Source organism: Thalassophryne amazonica, chromosome 3 (assembly GCF_902500255.1).
Source record: "Thalassophryne amazonica chromosome 3, fThaAma1.1, whole genome shotgun sequence".
Classification (NCBI taxonomy): Eukaryota; Metazoa; Chordata; class Actinopteri; order Batrachoidiformes; family Batrachoididae; genus Thalassophryne; species Thalassophryne amazonica.
Genome location: NC_047105.1, coordinates 88,016,232 through 88,040,730, shown reverse-complemented (window position 1 = coordinate 88,040,730; position 24,499 = coordinate 88,016,232). Strand labels below are relative to the sequence as shown.

Sequence of the window (24,499 nt, the reverse complement as noted above, 5' to 3'; positions counted from 1 at the left end):
TGGCTGCATGTAAACGTAGTCACTGTTTATACTGCGTTTACACATAGGCACAATGTGTTATGAATATCATTTTCCTGTCATTCGTGACATTCGTAACATGACTTAACGTATCTGAATAGGGTCTTAAATAACACGTGTCAGTTCGTGACATTCGTGATATTCATGTTTATGGCTGCCAAAAAAAAAAAAATCTTCCACCAATGTCACGAATCACCCTCGATTCGTGGAGCTGGCAACTGAGTGTGTCGACTCGTGGTGATTAGTGGTGAATCGTAATACAGTGTGTCAGCAATTTATCTTGTGCAATAATTTTATCATATCTATATGTATTTATGCTCACTTATATTTTATTTTTCACATAATATGTTCACATCAGCATTTATGCAAACACCAGCTCACACTGCAATATACTTCTTTACTACTGTGTGTCTCTCGCTACTGCAACAAGTGATTTTCCCCACTGTGGCATCAATGAAGTTTATCTTATCTTATGGTTCTTGTAGCCCATACTGTCACGCGTCGTTACAAATCGACAGGAAAAGCTATCAAGAACGGACATGAATTGTCACGCGCTTTCACACGCTGTCACGGTTCACTGTGTGCCACTACAAATCACTATTTTCTCTCACATGCGTGTTCACGACTGATATAAACCCTGCTGCACTGCATTTCTTCAGTTCGTTTTAATCCATGACAGCATGAGCTTCCTCCAGTCTAGCTCACTCCACAACTCCATGGCATAGAGTCCAACAAAGCATGCAATCATAAAGTACTTGCTGTGGGTTCATCTGGATGTTGTGGAGCAATCTGGTGCGATGTGAACTGTTCAGTAGCTGATGGTAGAATGACTGCGGGGTGTGTGTGGAACCATATACAGCAAAACTTGCATATCGCCACCTTCCTAAAATAATGGCCATTATTTTAGGAAGGTGATGATATAATAGATTCAGGTGGACCAGTGAATTTTGTCCGTTATAATTGAAATCTATCCTAAGCATGGAGGTCCCATTTTTTGCCCTCAATAAGTCCCTTCGGCTGCTCCCTTGTTTGCACTCGGGGTCGCCACAGCAAATCCAAGGTGGATCTACATGTTGAACTGGCATAGGTTTAACGCCGGATGCCATTCCTGACGCAACTCCACATTACATGCAGAAATGTGGCAGGGGTGATATTTGAACCCGGAACCTTCTGCACTGAAACCAAGCGCATTAATCACTTGGCCACCACCCCTGCCTTTCACAAATCCCCTTAACTACCCACATTTTGCGGTTAATTAGAACCGCCGATCTGTGATATACCGCCAATTACCACCAGATGGTGTTTTAGAGAGTATGAATCCATCCAGCTTCCATGTATGACATTCAATGCAATGCCACTGAGCACTGCTTTTTTTTGTCCGTATTTCATCCAGGTAGGTCATTGAAAATTATCTGAAGCCGTTTTCTAGGGAAAAAACATTCACAGATTCCAAATCTGCCTTCACATTTGCACCAGCTATTATGGTTTGGGTGCTACGGGCCCTGTTTTGATGCCGAAAATGGTGCTCGGGCAGAGCCCCCCCCAAAAAATGCATAAAACAGTGTAGTTTTGTGAAAGCATTGCTTCTTAATTATTGCAAACAAATGTCAGCATGTTTATATTGCACTTTCGTTCCTGTCTTGCCTTGAATTTCATGTATTCTCATAATTTATTGTCATCTGTCATTCCCATCATACTTCAGCATACACTTGGTGGAGCCATTCATCCTTAAGGTATGAACTTTGCAAATTGTAATTTTGTCATTTACTGACTTTACACTGTGTATTGTACAACGTACTGAAATATTGCTTTGTGACAATTTATATATGGCAAGTTTGCATCAGACAATTATATAAGAGAAACACAAGATGAAGTTTAACCTGCTTAAATACTCGTAAGGGCTCAGTGTCTGTTACAGCTGCTACTTCAAAATGCTTTGGAAGCTTTCTTTTGGAAACTAATACATTGTCTCAGTATACTGCTGCACACTTTCCCGGGTCGGTGACTCATGATTAGTACACTTTTTTATTTTACCATCTGAAGGATGGGTATTTTGCTAGTCTATTATATTTGTAAAATGGACAAAATCCACTATATGTATAAAATGGACAAAATCCATTATATGTGTTAAACAAACTAAATCCGGAGTGGTACCCTAAAATCCCCAAGACTGATTTATGCTTCTGCAAATGTGTGGCCATGCAATGACGTCGACATGCATGTGACACTTTAAAGATCTTCGCCACATCTTTATGTAATTTACCACAGGAACAGCAGCTTTTTCTGGATTAATGTGTCCGTCAATGAGCTGTACTTCTTTATGCAATCACCAACCTCCAAATCAATGATATGGTATGTACAATTTCCCTCCATGAATTGCGGGTCATTTGAGCATCTTTTTATGACTCCTTGTTGTAAAGTTGGTCATATTTGTGGACTTTTTTGCCAAACGTATTTGATCCATGATCGAAATGTAATCGGTGGGCGCACTGCAAAAACTTTTAAAATATGACGGGAGAGGATGGCGTCAAAATGCAAAAGTGACAAATCACAGCCCTCTGCAGTCTCTGTCATTCAGCAGGTGTACGTCAGGCTCCGGGGAGGGTTCGCAGCCACGCAGAGGGCTCTGATCTAAAGTGGTTTGGTTTGCCACACCCAGGGATGTGTGTGAAACTTAACACCATATTACAGTGCAGACAGCAAGCAGCATTTTGTTAAGAATCACCGGCCTTTAATTACGGCTTGCCTCATTTAGGTGCCAGGTCTGAGCACAGTTTGAAAAAATAAACGGTCAGTCTTTTAATCATGGAAATACGGTACCCACTTTCCTCGAATTAGTGAGTGTCAGTGCTAAACTTCATTCTGTACCTCTGTTACTGGGCACGTCCAGACTGCTCTGTCCAGTACATACGAAGGGTTTTTAAACAAAATGCATTGCGACAGGACAGGACACTTTGTCCAATGTGAGCGAAAATCTGTTTTACAAAATCCCTTATATCCTGTGTTTATTACACAGAAAACCATACAAGAGCATTGGGACGTTGGCATTTGTCTGGTGATTGTGAATATGTGGCTCCTATGATGATGGTTTAGGTGAGATTTACTGTATACAGTGGTCCCTCGCTATAACGCGGTTCACTTTTCGCTGCCTCGCAGATTTTTTTTTTTTTTGTGCAATTTTGCATGCTTCTTTTTTTTTTTTTTACAGCACATTGTGTTCTGCGTCCTTATCAGGCGGCCCGGTCATGGCACCAGTCAGCATCACCACGATTGCCCTCACTGCCTCGGATGCGTTTACTGAGTCTGCGGGCTCGGTAAACGCTGCAGCGGGCCACTCACACCGCACCCTCTATGCTGTGCGGAGCTGCGGACAAGTCTGGCAACAGCTCCAGAGACTACGCTCGCTGTTTTAATGCAGAGCGCTCGGGCAGCCCGCAAGGATAGACTTCTTGCGGATAAATCCGCAGCGCCCGCTGCATGGTCTCAGTAACCGCAGCTGCAGAGCTCCGTGGCCATGACTTGGATTCTTTGCGGGTCCCGCATCCATACCCCCGGAGGCAGTGAGCGACGGGAGAGCACACGCATTGTGTTCTGCGTGTGTCTGTTTATAATCCCCCCCCCCCCCCCCCCCCAGAAGAAAAAACAGAGTGTTTACACAGGAGAGAAAAGTGAGAAAATGTTAATGCCTGTTTGAGAAAAGTGTATAAAGTGTGTAGTGGGAGGTTTTACAGCCTTAAAACATCTGTAATAATTGTAAAAATATAACGTTGACTACTTCGAGGATTTCGCCTACTGCGGATTATTTTTAGAACGTAACTCCTGTGACAAAAGAGGGACCACTGTATACCAAATTTGCCCGATTCACAACATTCGTGACAGAACATGAAATTTCACAATGGTGTGCAACAGTGCAGGACAATATTCGTGACTGTGCGTTAATCACAACGCGTGATGACAAGTCATGACAGTGTGACACCTCTACACCAAATCATGAAGTTCAATTCAAATTCATGATCCTATGTCACAAATTTAGATTCATGGCATTTGTGATTTGCTGCCGTTATGTGTAAACCCAGCCTTAGCAAGCAAATTTCACAAGCATACAGTAAGACAGGAAGCACATAACCCTGAAGATGTGGCCCATCATTCTCCAAAGATACTGCCATCACCTCATGGCTCTGTAAGCTCTTCCCAGGTGTCTCAACTTCAAAAGACTGAAGACCCAAACATTTGAATTTCCTGACCAAAATTAATGAAAGCAAGTGTATTTCGCTAATATTTTAAACAAACTCACATTAGCTCTTCTGGCTGATTTGTCACTTTAGAAATTATGGAAAAGCTTACAGTTTGTTCTCCAAACCTTTCATAATTATTTGCTGTTGTTCCAGCGAGTCCATTACCTATCCTCTGTATGAGCAGGGTGTGTACTGCATTTTGAACAGAATGAGTGCACAGAACAGAATAATCTTACACTGTCACACACCAATGTTCACCTTCAGTTAAAAGAGAGTACATTTCCACTTTAGTGCTACTCTGTGCATGAAGAGATGAAGCAGAGGGAAAAAAAGACGATGAGATGGTGTATAGTATGTAAAGGTGGCATGCTGCCAGCTGGACGGTGGTGCACAGGATCCATTGGCAGACCAAGCTAAGCACACTGAGATAATGAAACAGTCAAATGGAATGAAGGCTTTTAATCGCAAATATTAAGTGCAGCTGATGTCCAGACTGCTGCAGCGACCTTGACCACCGCTGTATTCAGATGACCACTAGAATTAGTTAATCACACAAGTGGACATCAACTCTCTTCATCACTTCCTCCTCTCCTTTACCTCTTGTCACCATTTGCCCTTTTATCAAAATCTATCTCCCTTACCCTCTCTGAATCTCGCTTATCTCTGTCCCATGAAACCAGGGCTCATTAACTAAAGCCTCCCTGTGTGGACATACGTGTGTATGTGTGCAAGAGCAAGAAGACACTCCATTAGTACATGTTTATGGAACGATCTCATTGCTGTGGACAAACTTTCAGCCAAAGCAACTCGGGCTGGCAATACTGGTGCCTGAAGCAGTACTTTATATATATATTACAACATGAAGGTTGGCTCTATTCAGTAATGGTTTTTGTACTGCCAACACAAATTTGAATGTCACATTCAAAAATTAAAATATAACGTAACTCAATTACAACAGTTTTGCACTAAATACAGCAGGTAACATAAGTAATGAAGATGTCAATGTTTTTCTCAGTAAATATATTTCTAAAGGTGCTATTGACATGGGATTTTCACCAGATGTCAATAACAACCCAAGTAATCCACACATCCAAACAAATCAAACCACAGATACCCATAAATTAAGTTATGTGTAATAATGTGAAATGAGACAGAAAAAAGTAGTGAACACCTGAAGAAAGGGGGGCACAAAAAGGCATGGAAAGCCAATCAATCAATCAATCAATCAATTTTATTTATATAGCGCCAAATCACAACAAACAGTTGCCCCAAGGCGCTTTATATTGTAAGGCAATGCCATACAATAATTACGTAAAAACCCCAAAGGTCAAAACGACCCCCTGTGAGCAAGCACTTGGCGACAGTGGGAAGGAAAAACTCCCTTTTAACAGGAAGAAACCTCCAGCAGAACCAGGCTCAGGGAGGGGCAGTCTTCTGCTGGGACTGGTTGGGGCTGAGGGAGAGAACCAGGAAAAAGACATGCTGTGGAGGGGAGCAGAGATCAATCACTAATGATTAAATGCAGAGTGGTGCATACAGAGCAAAAAGATAAAGAAACACTCAGTGCATTATGGGAACCCCCAGCAGTCTAAGTCTATAGCAGCATAACTAAGGGATGGTTCAGGGTCACCTGATCCAGCCCTAACTATAAGCTTTAGCAAAAAGGAAAGTTTTAAGCCTAATCTTAAAAGTAGAGAGGGTGTCTGTCTCCCTGATCCAAATTGGGAGCTGGTTCCACAGGAGAGGAGCCTGAAAGCTGAAGGCTCTGCCTCCCATTCTACTCTTACAAACCCTAGGAACTACAAGTAAGCCTGCAGTCTGAGAGCAAAGCGCTCTATTGGGGTGATATGGTACTATGAGGTCCCTAGAGGAAATAAATGCATGAATTAGTTTTTCAGCATCACTCTGAGACAAGACCTTTCTAATTTTAGAGATATTACGTAAATGCAAAAAAGCAGTCTTACATATTTGTTTAATATGCGCTTTGAATGACATATCCTGATCAAAAATGACTCCAAGATTTCTCACAGTATTACTAGAGGTCAGGGTAATGCCATCAAGAGTAAGGATCTGGTTAGACACCATGTTTCTAAGATTTGTGGGGCCAAGTACAATAACTTCAGTTTTATCTGAGTTTAAAAGCAGGAAATAGAGGTCATCCATGTCCTTATGTCTGTAAGACAATCCTGCAGTTTAGCTAATTGGTGTGTGTCCCCTGGCTTCATGGATAGATAAAGCTGGGTATCATCTGCGTAACAATGAAAATTTAAGCAATGCCGTCTAATAATACTGCCTAAGGGAAGCATGTATAAAGTGAATAAAATTGGTCCTAGCACAGAACCTTGTGGAACTCCATAATTAACCTTAGTCTGTGAAGAAGATTCCCCATTTACATGAACAAATTGTAATCTATTAGATAAATATGATTCAAACCACCGCAGCGCAGTGCCTTTAATACCTATGGCATGCTCTAATCTCTGTAATAAAATTTTATGGTCAACAGTATCAAAAGCAGCACTTAGGTCTAACAGAACAAGCACAGAGATGAGTCCACTGTCTGAGGCCATAAGAAGATCATTTGTAACCTTCACTAATGCTGTTTCTGTACTATGATGAATTCTAAAACCAGACTGAAACTCTTCAAACAGACCATTCCTCTGCAGATGATCAGTTAGCTGTTTTACAACTACCCTTTCAAGAATTTTTGAGAGAAAAGGAAGGTTGGAGATTGGCCTATAATTAGCTAAGATAGCTGGGTCAAGTGATGGCTTTTTAAGTAATGGTTTAATTACTGCCACATTAAAAGCCTGTGGTACATAGCCAACTAATAAAGATAGATTGATCATATTTAAGATCGAAGCATTAAATAATGGTAGGGCTTCCTTGAGCAGCCTGGTAGGAATGGGGTCCAATAGACATGTTGATGGTTTGGATGAAGTAACTAATGAAAATAACTCAGACAGAACAATCTGAGAGAAAGAGTCTAACCAAATACCGGCATCACTGAAAGCAGCCAAAGATAACGATACGTCTTTGGGATGGTTATGAGTAATTTTTTCTCTAATAGTTAAAATTTTATTAGCAAAGAAAGTCATGAAGTCATTACTAGTTAAAGTTAAAGGAATACTCGGCTCAATAGAGCTCTGACTCTTTGTCAGCCTGGCTACAGTGCTGAAAAGAAACCTGGGGTTGTTCTTATTTTCTTCAATTAGTGATGAGTAGTAAGATGTCCTAGCTTTACGGAGGGCTTTTTTTATAGAGCAACAGACTCTTTTTCCAGGCTAAGTGAAGATCTTCTAAATTAGTGAGACGCCATTTCCTCTCCAACTTACGGGTTATCTGCTTTAAGCTGCGAGTTTGTGAGTTATACCACGGAGTCAGGCACTTCTGATTTAAAGCTCTCTTTTTCAGAGGAGCTACAGCATCCAAAGTTGTCTTCAATGAGGATGTAAAACTATTGACGAGATACTTTATCTCACTTACAGAGTTTAGGTAGCTACTCTGCACTGTGTTGGCATATGGCATTAGGGAACATAAAGAAGGAAACATGTCCTTAAACCTAGTTACAGCGCTTTCTGAAAGACTTCTAGTGTAATGAAACTTATTCCCCACTGCTGGGTAGTCCATCAGAGTAAATGTAAATGTTATTAAGAAATGATCAGACAGAAGGGAGTTTTCAGGGAATACTGTTAAGTCTTCAATTTCCATACCATAAGTCAGAACAAGATCTAAGATATGATTAAAGTGGTGGGTGGACTCATTTACATTTTGAGCAAAGCCAATTGAGTCTAATAATAGATTAAATGCAGTGTTGAGGCTGTCATTCTCAGCATCTGTGTGGATGTTAAAATCGCCCACTATAATTATCTTATCTGAGCTAAGCACTAAGTCAGACAAAAGTTCTGAAAATTCACAGAGAAACTCACAGTAACGACCAGGAGGACGATAGATAATAACAAATAAAACTGGTTTTTGGGACTTCCAATTTGGATGGACAAGACTAAGAGTCAAGCTTTCAAATGAATTAAAGCTCTGTCTGGGTTTTTGATTAATTAATAAGCTGGAATGGAAGATTGCTGCTAATCCTCCGCCTTGGCCCGTGCTACGAGCGTTCTGGCAGTTAGTGTGACTCAGGGGTGTTGACTCATTTAAACTAACATATTCATCCTGCTGTAACCAGGTTTCTGTAAGGCAGAATAAATCAATATGTTGATCAATTATTATATCATTTACTAACAGGGACTTAGAAGAGAGAGACCTAATGTTTAATAGACCACATTTAACTGTTTTAGTCTGTGGTGCAGTTGAAGGTGCTATATTATTTTTTCTTTTTGAATTTTTATGCTTAAATAGATTTTTGCTGGTTATTGGTGGTCTGGGAGCAGGCACCGTCTCTACGGGGATGGGGTAATGAGGGGATGGCAGGGGGAGAGAAGCTGCAGAGAGGTGTGTAAGACTACAACTCTGCTTCCTGGTCCCAACCCTGGATAGTCACGGTTTGGAGGATTTAAGAAAATTGGCCAGATTTCTAGAAATGAGAGCTGCTCCATCCAAAGTGGGATGGATGCCGTCTCTCCTAACAAGACCAGGTTTTCCCCAGAAGCTTTGCCAATTATCTATGAAGCCCACCTCATTTTTTGGACACCACTCAGACAGCCAGCAATTCAAGGAGAACATGCGGCTAAACATGTCACTCCCGGTCCGATTGGGGAGGGGCCCAGAGAAAACTACAGAGTCCGACATTGTTTTTGCAAAGTTACACACCGATTCAATGTTAATTTTAGTGACCTCCGATTGGAGTAACCGGGTGTCATTGCTGCAGACGTGAATTTCAATCTTACCAAATTTACGCTTAGCCTTAGCCAGCAGTTTCAAATTTCCTTCAATGTCACCTGCTCTGGCCCCCGGAAGACAATTGACTATGGTTGCTGGTGTCGCTAACTTCACATTTCTCAAAACAGAGTCGCCAATAACCAGAGTTTGTTCCTCGGCGGGTGTGTCGCAGAGTGGGGAAAAACGGTTAGAAATGTGAACAGGTTGGCGGTGTACACGGGGCTTCTGTTTAGGGCTACGCTTCCTCCTCACAGTCACCCAGTCGGCTTGCTTTCCCAGCTGCTCGGGATCTGCCAGAGGGAAACTAACGGCAGCTAAGCTACCTTGGTCCGCACCGACTACAGGGGCCTGGCTAGCTGTAGAATTTTCCACGGTGCAGAGCCGAGTCTCCAATTCGCCCAGCCTGGCCTCCAAAGCTACGAATAAGCTACACTTATTACAAGTACCATTACTACTAAAGGAGGCCGAGGAATAACTAAACATTTCACACCCAGAGCATAAAAGTGCGGGAGAGACAGGAGAAGCCGCCATGCTAAACCGGCTAAGAGCTAGTAGCTGCGCTAAGCTAGCGGATTCCTAAAAACACGCAAAGTGAATAACGTGTAAATAATTTAGAGGTGATTCAGCAGAGGGAGTGCTTTAGTTAAGGCAGGTGAAGATTATACTGTGAAACAAATCGTTATCTAGTTAACTAGATCAATCTAACTGCGCAGATTAAACAGCTAACAGATACAGCAAAACACCGCTGTGCTCCGGAACAGGAAGTGATACAATACCGCAGTGAGAGCCAACCACCAGTAGAGGAAGCATGCTCCTCTACTGGTAACCATCTGATAAAATTCAGCCAAGACACCAGCTGAATTTTATCAGTAATTAGAAAGTAATCCTGCCCCTTGTCAGTGCAAATTAATATCAGATGGTTCAGTCCCAACTGATGGCCTATAAAAAGGTGTCTCATTCCCAAGCTGTTACACAAGAAACATCTCATGATGGGTAAAATCAAAAAGCTCTCTCAAGATCTTTGCAACTTTATTGTTGGAAAACATACTGATGGCAGTGGTTACAGAAGGATTTCTAAACTACTCAATGTTCCAGTGAGCACTGTGGGGGCCATAATCCAAAAGTGGAAAGAACATCAATTCACCATAAACTGACATCGATATCTGTGAGTGTCCTCCCTAAAAAAAGCTGAAGACCTGCGATGTGTTAACAACAAATATTAACGGTCTTTTCCCACCGAAATGCGCCTAAAGTCTCTTTCTGAGGGTGACATGACGTAAAAAAACACTGATAAAACTTTTGTACTTGTCAATCTGGTTGTAGTTTCTGCATAAATACAAGTAATCCATTTGTCTTGCTCAGAGAGGAAACCAGGGGCGAATCCAGACGGAAAGGGGGAAGGGGGCCGCGGCTCCCCACAATATCCCTAGATTAAAGGTCCAGTTTTGAAGACATTTTTCATACTACTACTACTTATAATAAGAGCCAGAGCCAGCATGTAGGACTCAACCAGGCTGGCCGAGTAGGGGGGAGCCAGTCCGTGAACAATTTTATAGGTCAATAGTAATACTTTAAAATCAGATCTCAGAGAGACCGGAAGCCAGTGAAGGGATGCCAGAACCGGCGTAATATGGTCACACCTTCTGCTTCGTGTCAAAAGTCTGGCAGCAGCATTTTGAACCAGTTGAAGACCCCTGATGCTGGACTGCGGTAAACCAGAAAACAAAGCATTACAATAATCAAATCTGGAAGAAATAAAAGCATGAATCAGAGTCTCAGCATCAGCCATAGACGGGATGGGATGAATCTTCGCTATATTTCTTAGATGGAAGAAAGCAGTCCTCATAATGCCCCTAATGTGGAGGTCAAAGGACAACGTAGGATCAAAAATTACCCCAAGGTTCCTCACTTTGTCAGTATGATGTATAACACATGAACCCAGACTAAGTGCCAGCTGATCAAATTGATGCCAATGCCTTGCTGGACCAAGAACCATGATTTCAGTCTTATCAGAGTTCAAAAGCAGAAACTTACTAGACATCCAACTTCTCACTGCTGCAAGGCAGTCCTCTAGAGATTCCATGTGGACAGGATTTCCAGCAGCTATCGGCATATACAAGTGAATGTCATCGGCGTAGCAATGAAAAGCAACCCCAAAATGCCGTAATATGTTCCCAAGGGGTGCTATATACAGGGAAAACAGCAGCAGACACAGAACAGATCCCTGCGGAACCCCGAACTTCATACCCCTGAAATCAGAGGTAGTGTCACTGCACAAAACACAGTGGAAACAACCAGACACATAAGCCGTCAACCATGCAAGGGCAGTTCCAGTAATCGCGAAACAATTTTCTCGTCTATCAAGTAGAATATGTTGATCAACGGTGTCAAACGCAGCAATAAGATCCAACAACACCAAGACTGTAGTGTAGAATCAAAAATTATTTGATCGACATGTTGATATTAAATCAACTGTAATATCTATAGGGGCTTTTATGGTTTTTCTTGATATGTTATATCAGGTAAAACTGCACTGCCCCGCCGAAGGGGAAAGGAGTGATGTTAGCCGGTGCCGGAAAAGGGAGTGTTGCTGGGGGATAGGGATTGGGTGGGGGGAGGAAATGGAGCATGCTTCAGTCCTGTGAAAAGCAGTTTATTGTCTTTGTGAGTAGAGATAAGAAACAGCCAATGTTCCCCATGCCGAAAAAAAAATTCCTCTGGAGGAAAACAGGCAATTTGACCTTCAAGTTTGATAAGCCTGTAATGTTATGGTTTGAGCAGTGAAAAACACTTTTTAACAGTTCCACTTGCACAACTAAATCCCAATTATGAATTAAGAATATTCCCAATTATGAATTAAGAATATTCACCGGTCTCTGAAATCTTCAACTTCAACTGCAAGGCACGCATCTGCTCCAAGATGTCATCCAATTTGTGTCTGAGTTCAAGAGTCATCGCAGTCTGAGAATGCACTGCCTTGCCAATCTCGTTAATCATGACAGACAAGCGAGGGGCCATGGTTCTTGATACCGCCGTCTTGCAAATTTTCCAGTAGATCAGGGCAGCACATAAGCCAGAAAGTACCAGCCCTGCTACCACAAGACCAAAAATGAATAAATCCTTGACGTCCTCAACGGAGAAAGGCACCAAGCATGCCACACGCCAGGAATTCTAGGAGTCAAGAACATAGCCCGCAGGATGCATTCCATCTGGGCAGGTAGGATCCCCCGGTCCTGACCTTCTTGTAGAAGAAATGGTGTCGATAGCGTTCAGAGACCAGCTGATCAATTCCATGGTTAATCCAATAGTAGTCCAATACATCCAGAATCCAATATATTTTGAGGAAATCCCAGTCTGGTGAAGTAGGGACTTGAAGGTTAAAAGCAGAGAACAGTCTGAGATATTGTTTAACTATGGTTTTCTTTTGAGTTGTTTTTTTTTAATAATAACTGGGCAGGCATGATAAAACAGTTGGCACAATATCTGGAAACAAATACACTCAACAAAAATATAAACGCAACACTTTTGGTTTTGCTCCCATTTTGTATGAGATGAACTCAAAGATCTAAAACGTTTTCCACATACACAATATCACCATTTCCTCAAATATTGTTCACAAACCAGTCTAAATCTGTGATAGTGAGCACTTCTCCTTTGCTGAGATAATCCATCCCACCTCACAGGTGTGCCATATCAAGATGCTGATTAGACACCATGATTAGTGCACAGGTGTGCTTTAGACTGTCCACAATAAAAGGCCACTCTGAAAGGTGCAGTTTTGTTTTATTAGGGGGGATACCAGTCAGTGTCTGGTGTGACCACCATTTGCCTCATGCAGTGCAACACATCTCCTTCACATAGAGTTGATCAGGTTGTCAATTGTGGCCTGTGGAATGTTGGTCCACTCCTCTTCAATGGCTGTGCGAAGTTGCTGGATATTGGCAGGAACTGGTACACACTGTTGTATATGCCGGTCCAGAGCATCCCAAACATGCTCAATGGGTGACATGTCCGATGAGTATGCCGGCCATGCAAGAACTGGGACATTTCCAGCTTCCAAGAATTGTGTACAGATCCTTGCAACATGGGGATCGTGCATTATCCTGCTGCAACATGAGGTGATGTTCTTGGATGTATGGCACAACAATGGGCCTCAGGATCTCGTCACGGTATCTCTGTGCATTCAAAATGCCATCAATAAAATGCACCTGTGTTCTTTGTCCATAACAGATGCCTGCCCATACCATAACCCCACCGCCACCATGGGCCACTCGATCCACAACAGTGACATCAGAAAACCGCTCACTCACACGACGCCACACACGCTGTCTGCCATCTGCCCTGAACAGTGTGAACCGGGATTCATCCGTGAAGAGAACACCTCTCCAACGTGCCAAACGCCAGCGAATGTGAGCATTTGCCCACTCAAGTCGGTTACAACGACGAACTCAGGTCGAGACCCCGATGAGGACGACGAGCATGCAGATGAGCTTCCCTGAGACGGTTTCTGACAGTTTGTGCAGAAATTCTTTGGTTATGCAAACCGATTGTTTCAGCAGCTGTCCGAGTGGCTGGTCTCAGACGATCTTGGAGGTGAACATGCTGGATGTGGAGGTCCTGGGCTGGTGTGGTTACACGTGGTCTGTGGTTGTGAGGCTGGTTGGATGTACTACCAAATTCTCTGAAACGCCTTTGGAGATGGCTTATGGTAGAGAAATGAACATTCAATACACGAGCAACAGCTCTGGTTGACATTCCTGCTGTCAGCATGCCAATTGCACGCTCCCTCAAATCTTGCGACATCTGTGGCATTGTGCTGTGTGATAAAACTGCACCTTTCAGAGTGGCCTTTTATTGTGGACAGTCTAAGGCACACCTGTGCACTAATCATGGTGTCTAATCAGCATCTTGGTATGGCACACCTGTGAGGTGGGATGGATTATCTCAGCAAAGGAGACATGCTCACTATCACAGATTTAGACTGGTTTGTGAACAATATTTGAGGGAAATGGTGATATTGTGTATGTGGAAAAAGTTTTAGATCTTTGAGTTCATCTCATACAAAATGGGAGCAAAACCAAAAGTGTTGCGTTTATATTTTTGTTGAGTATATGTTTTAGCTTCTCAAATTCCATACAGTTCCCTCTCTTGCTTAAAAAAAGTTCCTCAGGGGCATTCATCCATCCTACCAATACTTTCTCTTTTCCTCCTTTTGCTTCAACACCCAGAGGCTCAGTTGTATCAGCACCATAAAAACAGTAGTGCTCTCCAGAGGAAAGCATAAGAACAGAAAAGTACTCCCAACATTACAGCATGTTCTGTATGCATTCTCAAATGTTGGAAGGTTAAAAAAAAAATCAACAATAGCATGTATAGATTAAGAAAAGTCACCCAAATTATTTAACCAATAAGAAAATATGCACAAGCAAAATCACATACTGACCCACAAACAGTACTAGGGAATGCGGGAGCCTGATCCAAATCTCATTAGATTGATTTGTGTCTTATATCCCACCTGCCTTCTTTGTCTTTTTTATTAGGCATCCTCGATGCAGTGTTTCCCACAAAGCCAGATTCTGTTTGTGGTGTTATCTTACAGGAACTATCTGAGTACTTCTTCCGACACTGGGTGTGCACACCAGTGTGTGCTGTTGCGCTTGCATATAACACCTTGAGTTACGCGCCATGAGCAAATATGACAGATCGCAGTAGTTTTGACTTGAAATCTAATGATATGACACCACCTTACTAAAACACAGGATCCTAACAGTTACAACATACTGTACGCATTGTGCTGTATACACTGTATCTGGCCAGCTTAAGTTACCAGAATTAATGTGAATGTATCGGTTTTGGTTAAATTTCAGCAGAGGTGTTCATGATACTATCCGCCCATGAACCAGCTCCTCTGTGTCAACCATCTTTCTTCTTGTGCATGATCATATTTTCATTCAGAGCACACAAGGGGGGCTATTCACAGACATGTCTGTCCTAAATATATTTGCAACAAACAAAGCAACAGAATGGGACAAAGAGGACTGATGCTGAAAATAAATCAATATATTGAAAGCACAAAAAATATCAGGATATGGCTATTCTGTTCTTAATCTGAATGTCTGCATGTCTACGGTCCAGAGCTGAAATAACCAGTTATAAAACAGCGGGAGCTACAAATTACAACTCTGCTACACATTGGGAGCAATTTAGAAATTAAGGACATTTCTCAAGGACACCTTATTAATAATCAATAATTTATCTATATAACCATTTGAAGCCTACTTCTGCAACCAATTTTATGAGCTGTTACATATCACACAGCAACCAAAATCTGCACCAGGAAAGCTGACAGGTTCATATTAAACCTTTGTGGAAAGAGTCTCCTCAAGAATTCTACCTTTTCACCAAATAAAGTAACACATGTTAAAAACATCTGCTTTGCATTTTGCATGGCTTTCAGCATAGTATTTTCATGAAATAGTACAGACATGTTTTCAGTCTTCAAGCCCCACAAGATCACCAAGAGCTGCCATACTTCTATTTAGTGATGGGGTTTTCCCATGACACCACATCGAGGACTCCATTTAATGTATCTTTACTTCCAAGACTGGGAACACTTAGGGCTGTATTTGAATTCCATGTCATCTGGAAAACCACACAGACTCAAATCTAATATTGTGGTCTTTCTCTCTGATTATTACATACCATGTTCAGTTAACTCAAGGAGTAGTTGTTGTCACACTGTCATGGCTGTAGCATAGTAACAGGTATCAATGTGTTGACAAACAAAAAATTTTTTTTGCCTTGTTGCAGTTTATTCAATGTAGGAATTTGCTGATTTTCTGTGCCATATAAAGAAATGTGCTTCAAACTGGGTTAAATCAGCTATAACCTAATTGTAAAGCAGATTTAAACATTGATAAACCAATAATAAAATAGTATAAACCATCTTTCACTTTGGTAATTTATATATTATTTCACTTTGAATTGTTGTACACCAAGGACGGAATCTTTGGTGTGATTTTATTTTGAAAATATAGAAATTTAATGAATGTGTGTCAGATACAAACTGATTACACACACACGCGCGCGCACACACACATAATTTAACTTGTGTGTGTGTGTAACAGCACAGAAGACATAAGAATAACAAAATAAAGTCTTGCCAAGCTAACTGAATAGTTGTCACTTTGACAAATGCACAGTGCTGAATCTTAGTCAACACTGTATTGTTTGTCTCTCAGTCCCTCATAAACACAAACACATGCACAATCCATGTTATCACAAATGCACACATTATTATGCATACTGTGAGTGACAAACACACAAACGTGCATTAAATGTGCACAAACATAGACTGATTATACATTCATAATATTGAATGGATGACAGGTCTTGAGCAATGTGGAAGGAAATGGGGTGAATTCTAATGAGCTCCCATTTGCTCAAACAGCTCCGTCCTGCATACACTGGTTTACACAAACACACGTACATACAAAGACACAATGCATTTTAACTAACAGTGTGCACATGTAGGAACCATATTACAGAGACCCAATTATAATTTTGACGTATTGCAAAAAGTACATTACCACAACATCACAAAGATCAAAGCTGCGCAATAGTTTAACAAAACAAAACCATTACTGCAGCACACGACATACAGTTTCATCTCACGGCACTCACGTCTCAGCACTGAACCTCAAGCTGTTGATGTGCTGATGTGTAAGCTGCATATGTGACAGGGAAAATGAACAATTCATGACAAAACCCTGAAAATTTAAAAAGCTAAGTTTATCAAAGAGCTGGGCAGTGACAGAACTTGAACATTAAACCCCCCCATTCATCACCTAACTATCCTCTTGTCCTTTTCTCCATGCACCTGAATGAGTCGACGCAGCACAGCAGCACAGCAATTCAACAATCATAGATGTCTTGATTGATTGAACGCAAGCTTTCAAACTGAGGTTCCACATGGCACTGACACAAAGCAGTAACATTTTATGTCTGACGTGACCAAGACGACAACAGATGGAGTAGAAAGAGATTTGTTGCCAATTGCTTGATATGCTAACAGGATTTAAGCACAGATGAAGTTTTTGATTTGAAATGGCCACTTGTTAGAAAAAGGTTGAGTTCAGGTCTCTTATCATGGATTAGACTTTTACATGTTTCTCACACACACACATGCACACACGCACGCACAATGTGTGTGTGCGTGTGTGCATGTGTAGGGTATTGAACTGCATCACATGGGGCACCAGAAAATGTAACGGCTGTAAGTTAAAACAATATTTAATTAAATATGGAATTTAATTAAATACCCCAAAAGGGGCACCACCTGCATACCGCAGGCACGTGATCATGTTATGATCGATATTAATCAGTCTTTGATCTGAAAGTCATAAGTTCTGAATGTGATTGATCTGTCTTCAAGTGGACACAAGACAAACAGCTGGTGTAATATTTCTAGATTTATTTACATACTAGCTGGGGTACCCAGCGTTGCCCAGGTTAACCTGTTTAAGATATAATCTACAAAATATTCCAAAGTTTATATTTTGTCATAATTGTAGATATCTTATAAGTATATATGTAGTCTGAATAGGCAAAGGTTTGAACTAAAAACCCAAAATAGGTGAAATCCCCAAACCAAGAGAGAAAACTGAATTTTGCTGCATGCAAGAAACAACAATGAAGTTCTTCAGACTTTATATTGCAGATTAAGTATGCTCATAATCATTAATCAGAATTGATGTTATGACCTTTATAATTGTTGATACATTGCAAATCTAGTTTATAAGAATGCTACAAAAATAAAATGGCTTTTAAGCAAATGTTAATTCTGGATTTGAGATGTTGAATATATATTTAAATGTAGCTTTTACTGACCAATAGTTTTGAAGAGCCTCTTGGTAGACAATGTTCCTTGTCCTTCTGTCAGGAAAGTGGATATACAGCTGATTGGGGTTACCAACTCTGGAGCATCTGACTAACTAACTGTGGAAGATCTGATGATGAAAACAGTGTTTCTGTTAATAACTACCGTGCTTCTAGGATGGTTTAGAAGATGACTCAGTCAGTTTATATTTTGTTAGCCAAAAAAGAAACAAGGAATATCTCATTCATGATATCTCATGTGTTTTTCAAATAACTTTCTTTTTGGGGAGGAACATGATGCCAAGTGGGCGGAGCTTATGACCATGTGCATAGCCTCTCCAAAATGACCCTGGAACAAAGAAACTCTCTCTTCTGATTTCTCTCTCATTGGCTCGCTTCTTCCACTCTTTCTCAATCTCTAAGTCCCATGTCTTAAGTCCCTTTGACATTGGCGTATTGATAGAGCTGCATATTGCCGCACTGTTTCATTTAAGTACGCCCGAAATGCACACGTACTCAGCCTTTTTCCGTTTTTGTAGATCTGCTTGCAGCTGCGTGTTTGCTTTTTAATGTGTGCACACAGTCGCGTGTACCTTGCTGCTATTTAAAACCAGTTCACTCCTGCCAGCTGTGCAGAATACATCTTTGCGTTTGGAAAACAGTGGACTGTATCATGAGGGTTTTATAGTTTCATTATTGCCACGTAGGTAGCTAAGGGCCCGGTCCTACTGGCGTTTAGGAGGATTTGCTTATGGATTGCGCACAAAATTGGCTCATATTCGCTTAACATCCGCAATATCCGTGAAACATGCTTGTATGAGTCGGCTGACATCCGCACACGTCCACAATTATCTGCAGAGGCACGTTTTTCCGTTTCTAGGATTTTTGAGCTGTACAAAATTTTGGCTGCGGATGACATCCACCTTACATACTCCATACATACACAATACATAATCTATGTGCTGTATATTCGCCATCATCTGCTGATGAATCTGATTTTGCGTGCCCATCATGTCCACATCACGAACTAAAAAAGGTTGTAGCGACTGCATACAGACTGGCCATGAATAAAGCATTTTTATTACGTCTGCTTTGCATGTGATTTGAAGCGGATGCAAATCAGATGCGCTGTGTTCACAGCTGGATGCTGTTCTTTGTTCAACTGGTTGCCACGTGCTCTGCGCTGGACACTGTGTATATAAAATAATTATTTCGTGGCGGATTAATCATTTTATTCTGCAAATTGGCTGTAGAAAAGGGCTCTAATCACCTCCTGAATCACAGAGGAAGCTGCAGCTGGGCCGTACGTGCGACAACTAACAAGCTGCAGAAAGCATTTTGAGCAGTCTAAAAAGGTAATTATTTGACTTGTTTACATTGTAATGGCTTGATAAAACAGTTGCGTGTTTTTTCCTTCTTGTCTGCAGCTGTTACAGTATTTATTCCTATGTTTATAACAGATTTAACTTCTTGTTATAATCGTTCAGACGAGCTGCGCTCTGATGCGATCCGCTGACGTCACCACTTGCTCTGTTCACTGCTTGTTTACTCCAATCAACATGTCCAAGTCCAGCAAATGCTCCAGAGCCTGTATTGTTGGTGTGAATAGTGATGCCGAAAGGAGAGAGTGCACTTCTTTTATGACCTCAATGCAGATGCCATGCACGCGCAAACACGTGCGCGATGCATTCATAATACACCCGTAATACTGCCGTGATAATCGCTATGCGTCGGATCCGTTTCCTCACTACATGCATTATATAACCCGTGATTGTTCATCATATATTCACTATACATTATTAATATATCCATAATTCATACTGGGACATTTGTCATTTTTAGCCATTTTTGTTGCGGGCGACAACGAATGCCCGTAATTTGTATACTCAATTCATGCGCAATTAATCCTCTCCCCCGTGGGACAGGGCCCTAAAGCTGCTATTTTCTGCCTCTGTGGAAGTGCGTTCTGTTCTCTACTGCACGGTGTGGTGCACGTCAGAAACAGAGTCATTTAACATTATTATCATTATTATCTTTAATATTATTATTTTTGTCTTGGTGGATCATTTTCATTGTGTACAGATGCTGCTGAGTCTGGCTGTGGTAAATGCTCTAAACTTTTAAATCTCCGGTTGGTCCGATCAGGTCCACTGATCTGATCAGACCTGATCAGTCAGAGAGTCTGATGATCACACCGACATGCAGCAATGACAAGACAGACAGACAGACAGACAGAGAGAGAGAGAGAGAGAGAGAGAGAGAGAGAGAGAGAGAGAGAGAGAGAGAGAGAGAGAGAGAGAGAGAGAGAGAGAGAGAGAGAGAGAGAGACCTGATGTTTCTGGATTTCTGAGTTGAGGTTCGATTCCCTGTTCTGAGCACACACAAGTGCTGTGGGCTGTGTGATCACGTTTTCATGTCTTCAGCTGAATCATTCTGGATGCACGCACTCAGTTTTTGGTTGTGTACAGGAGCGCCGTGTTGCACAGACTTGCGTGCAGTAACGCTCTGCTGCGCAGACCTGCTTAAAACTGAGTCCAGCGCTCTACGCCGAAGAAAATTAAACATGTTTAATTTCTTCCTTCCTACGTAGCGCTCAACATACTGCTGCGTAGGGAGCAAAAACTCGACAGAGCTGCTTAAAGTGGGTGTAGAGCTACTCAACTCGGCACAGACGATACGCCACAATAGACAGCTCTACGAATACGCCAATGTGAAAGGGGCTTTAGCTCGTGGCTTTCGTTTCATTATTTCCTTTGTTTCATTGTGTTTCTTTTTGCAGAGTTTTTCAAATTAAGAGTGAATTTGCAAGTCTCCAAATTCTTTATTTTCCACTCAATTCCAAAAGTGTTTTTGTTAACTTTAATTTTTCTCCACAACTTTTTTTTTTTTTTTTGCAAAGATGAGCTGTTTGTAGATTTTTACAAAGACTTTAACCTTCATCTTGGGTTGGTTGGTGAACCCAACTTCTGCAGAACCGCTAAACCATCACGTATGGTACCGCTGTGAAACCAATCAAGCAGTCTGGATGTCTGTAGTCATGTGTGAGACCCAGTAGGTTAACCGGACACAGGTGAGACAAGGCCAGCAAAGGGCGATCAAGAAGCTTCATTCCACCCAATCAAAAGGACCCAGATAAGTGAACCTTCAGAGTGTTCCGATGGTCTTTGCTGTCAGTGATGCAAAGGCTTTGGTTGTTAATTTTAATAATACCAACAATAACTTGTAAAGCCAAAATTCACAACTAAATTCCCACCAGGATTATTCTTATTAAATTGCTATATGAGGGCTCTACTTCATGCTTTCATTTCTCTTGCTTTTTACATGTCATCATCAACATATCATCTCAGTAATAAAACTATGACTCATTACTCATTTTGTCAAAATCTCAGTCACATTTGTTTGTACCCGTACATATGTAAATAAATCTGTAAATATTACACCAGCTGTTTGTCTTGTGTCCAGATGAAGACAGATCAATCATATTCAGAACTTGTGACTTTCAGATCAAAGACTGATTAATATCGATAATAACATGGTCAAGTTCCTGCGATATGCAAGTGGTGCTCCTTTCAAGATATTTAATTAAAGTTCATACGTAATTAAATATTGTTTCAACATATCTGCTAAAATGGCAGCCATCAAGGGAGGCCACTGGTACATACCCGTCTACCAAAGGTTGGCATCTATCTGCCACAGAGAGGTGACATATGGGTGTATCCATGGCATTTTCCAGTTGCTAGGGTCCTCAGCACTGAGGTGCCTGCATACCGGTGTCGCCGACCGAACGGCCCCTTTAAAAATTGGTCTGCCCTGCCTTCACTGCGCATGCATCATTTCTGTGCGTCAGCTGTGATTCACCGATTATCACCTCATTTCTGCTTAAAACCGCACTCTAGTCATCATCTATCTCAGCGACAGATATGTGAAGCTTTTGTACAACAACCATTTCCACATAAATTCCGCATTATGTCATCATAAAACACGGAGGAAGCGATCAGAGTGCAGCAGCAACCAGACGTGCTGCTGCGTTCCTGCGCCTCTGTCATTTCAAAGCGTCAGTAGCGACTCACCAATTATCACCTCATTTCTGCTTAATTCTGCATAAAATTGACTTTAGAATAATTTAAAGGTTCTACCTTGTCATCTGGTCTTTAATAATCACATTATTCCCTTTGATCGCTTTGGGTGTAGAGACTCGGTCTCAGATGAGCTGCTGTGGTCCCAAATGACGCATGCAGTGAAGGCAGGGTGGACCAATTTTTAGGGGGGCACCGTTCGGTCTGCAACACCAGGTAATGCTCAGAGAAACATGCTACATGGCCGTGGTGTGGAAGTTGATGTTCCCTCCCAATGCAAGTGGACGTGGCATGCCTCATCTGAGTTTCCTGTGGTAACTGGTTATTTAACATGACGTTATTCCAACAGTAACCATGGATTCACCAGAGAAACATTTTACCAAAGACATTCTGTACACACCTTACAAAGGTCTCAAATTAAAATTCTCCAACACAAATACAGTTCAACAAGAGCACTCACAAATCAACCAAAGCCAACATAAGCTGCCAGGGTGCTTATTTAAAAAAATATCAACCATACCAGTTAGGTAAAAGGAATAAAGAATCAAATCTGTCATTCATACCTTCTTAAGCTTGCCATTGCGAGTGCCAACAAAAGCCACAGTGTTGCTGCGGTAATCGTAGGCTGCCACAGAAGTCATGCCTTCATCTTTGTCAATGAAGAGGGGGATGCCCTCAATGGTACTGGTTCCCCCAAGAGGCTGGTTGAAGTCTTGGCCACAGAAGTTATCATCGATCTGCAAAGGCTGAAAGAAAGAGAAAGATGGACAGAAAAATTGAGTGAGGTAATGAAAGACGAAGGATGAGATCTTTATAATTTTGTTGCTGTGCCAAGATTTTATAGCATTTACTTTAGAACCTCTTAAGAAATCACAAGGAAAGTTTTTCCTTAGCAAGCTAATGCTACTGGCTATTTTAATTGAATTTTGCCCAAAGTCTTTCATTTTCCCCTAGAATGACAAAGTTTCCAAGAGCCTCATATTTGTACGCTGCATGTGCTTTTCAATTTGTGCAGTGATGTTTAAAAAAAATAAATAATTATTATTATTATACGTGTGCTTAATTTAGATTAATTGCAAAGATTACATTTAATCTGATTCAATTTTGAAATCACCTGACAGCACAAATGTTTTATATTTATTACTTATAAAATAAATAGGATCCAGACCATGAATTAATGATAACACATCTAAAAGCCTAAACTTGTGATGCACAAAGTCATCCTTTACAATGAGCCTTGACAGCTGAAATGCAGTTTTACTTGTCATTCGTTTCAACTTCACAGTGTAAATGCACACATAGCTATGTGTGCTTCATCTGATTCAAGGCATTTACATATTATTCCAAGAACTAAACACTGAATTCAAATAAACCAAACACGGGCCATTCATACATACAACCCAAATTCAACTAAATGGATATCACCAGGCAAGCCTTCAGTTGTGGAATGTACCGGGGCAAGGTGGTGACACGGCAGTCACACTGGTTACCATGCAAAGCTATGTGGCGCATTCCTGTGTCAAGAGGGGACTATCACCCTGGGCAACTGACCCATATAATTCCTTGACTAGTGACCCTACGTACGCCCCCCCCCCCCCCCGTCTCACACACACACACACACACAGAGAGAGAGAGAGAGAGAGAGAGAGAGAGAGAGAGAGAGAGAGAGAGAGAGAGAGAGAGAGAGAGAGAGAGAGAGAGAGAGAGAGAGAGAGAGAGAGAGAGAGAGAGAATTAATGTGACCAAGAACAAATGATCTGTAAAACCATCAATACTTCATTGTGCAAACTGACTCATTTAGATACATAAAAATCATGGTTTCAGTGTATAAAAAAAACAAAACAAAACAAAAAAAAAAACAAAATAAAGTAAAACAAAAAAGCTTTGGTCCACTTAAAAATGCTTTGATGATTTTTACCCCCCTAACTGAAAAAGATGAACTGAAGAAAGGACCAGAAAGGGTATATTATTTATTTAAAGATTTTGAGGGTGGGTGATATCTAACCATTAAACGTCCTCAAAAAAAAAAAAAAAAAAAAGAAGCAGGAGATGGGTTGGGTACCAAACTGTTTTTCTTCTAGGCCCTCTAGAAGGGTCAGTTCCTTAGGGCCTGAAAATGTACTTCTTAAAAATTGGTAGCTCTTGAAGTTGAACTATGCACTATGCACAATGCACCGATGACTGGCCACCTTCTTTTTGATGGATGCCAATCTGTAAAGGAAGGAGTATTTGGCAAATTTTAAAATTACAAATTAAACTTGGGCAAATGACTTAGAATAGAGGCATTTCTTGATGGTGCGTTCAAGATCCAGAGGTTGTTTATGCACATGATTCCACAATAAAGCTCAATACTACAACAATTAAAGCAGAGCAGTGTTTGATTTAATGCTGGCCCTGGATACAAACAAAAAAAATTACAAGAAATATAAAAATGACATGTTGAAAGCGATATCGCCTCAT

At 41.2% G+C, this 24,499-nt stretch overlaps 1 protein-coding gene across 1 annotated transcript in view; it reads right to left on the bottom strand.

Moving 5' to 3' along the window:
• LOC117507223 (plexin-A1-like) overlaps positions 1–24,499 on the bottom strand; it is a 570,294-nt gene that overhangs the window by 409,400 nt on the left and 136,395 nt on the right. The window contains 1 exon segment of the mRNA XM_034167043.1: positions 22,603–22,785. Within this exon segment, the coding sequence (XP_034022934.1) occupies positions 22,603–22,785 (183 nt within the window).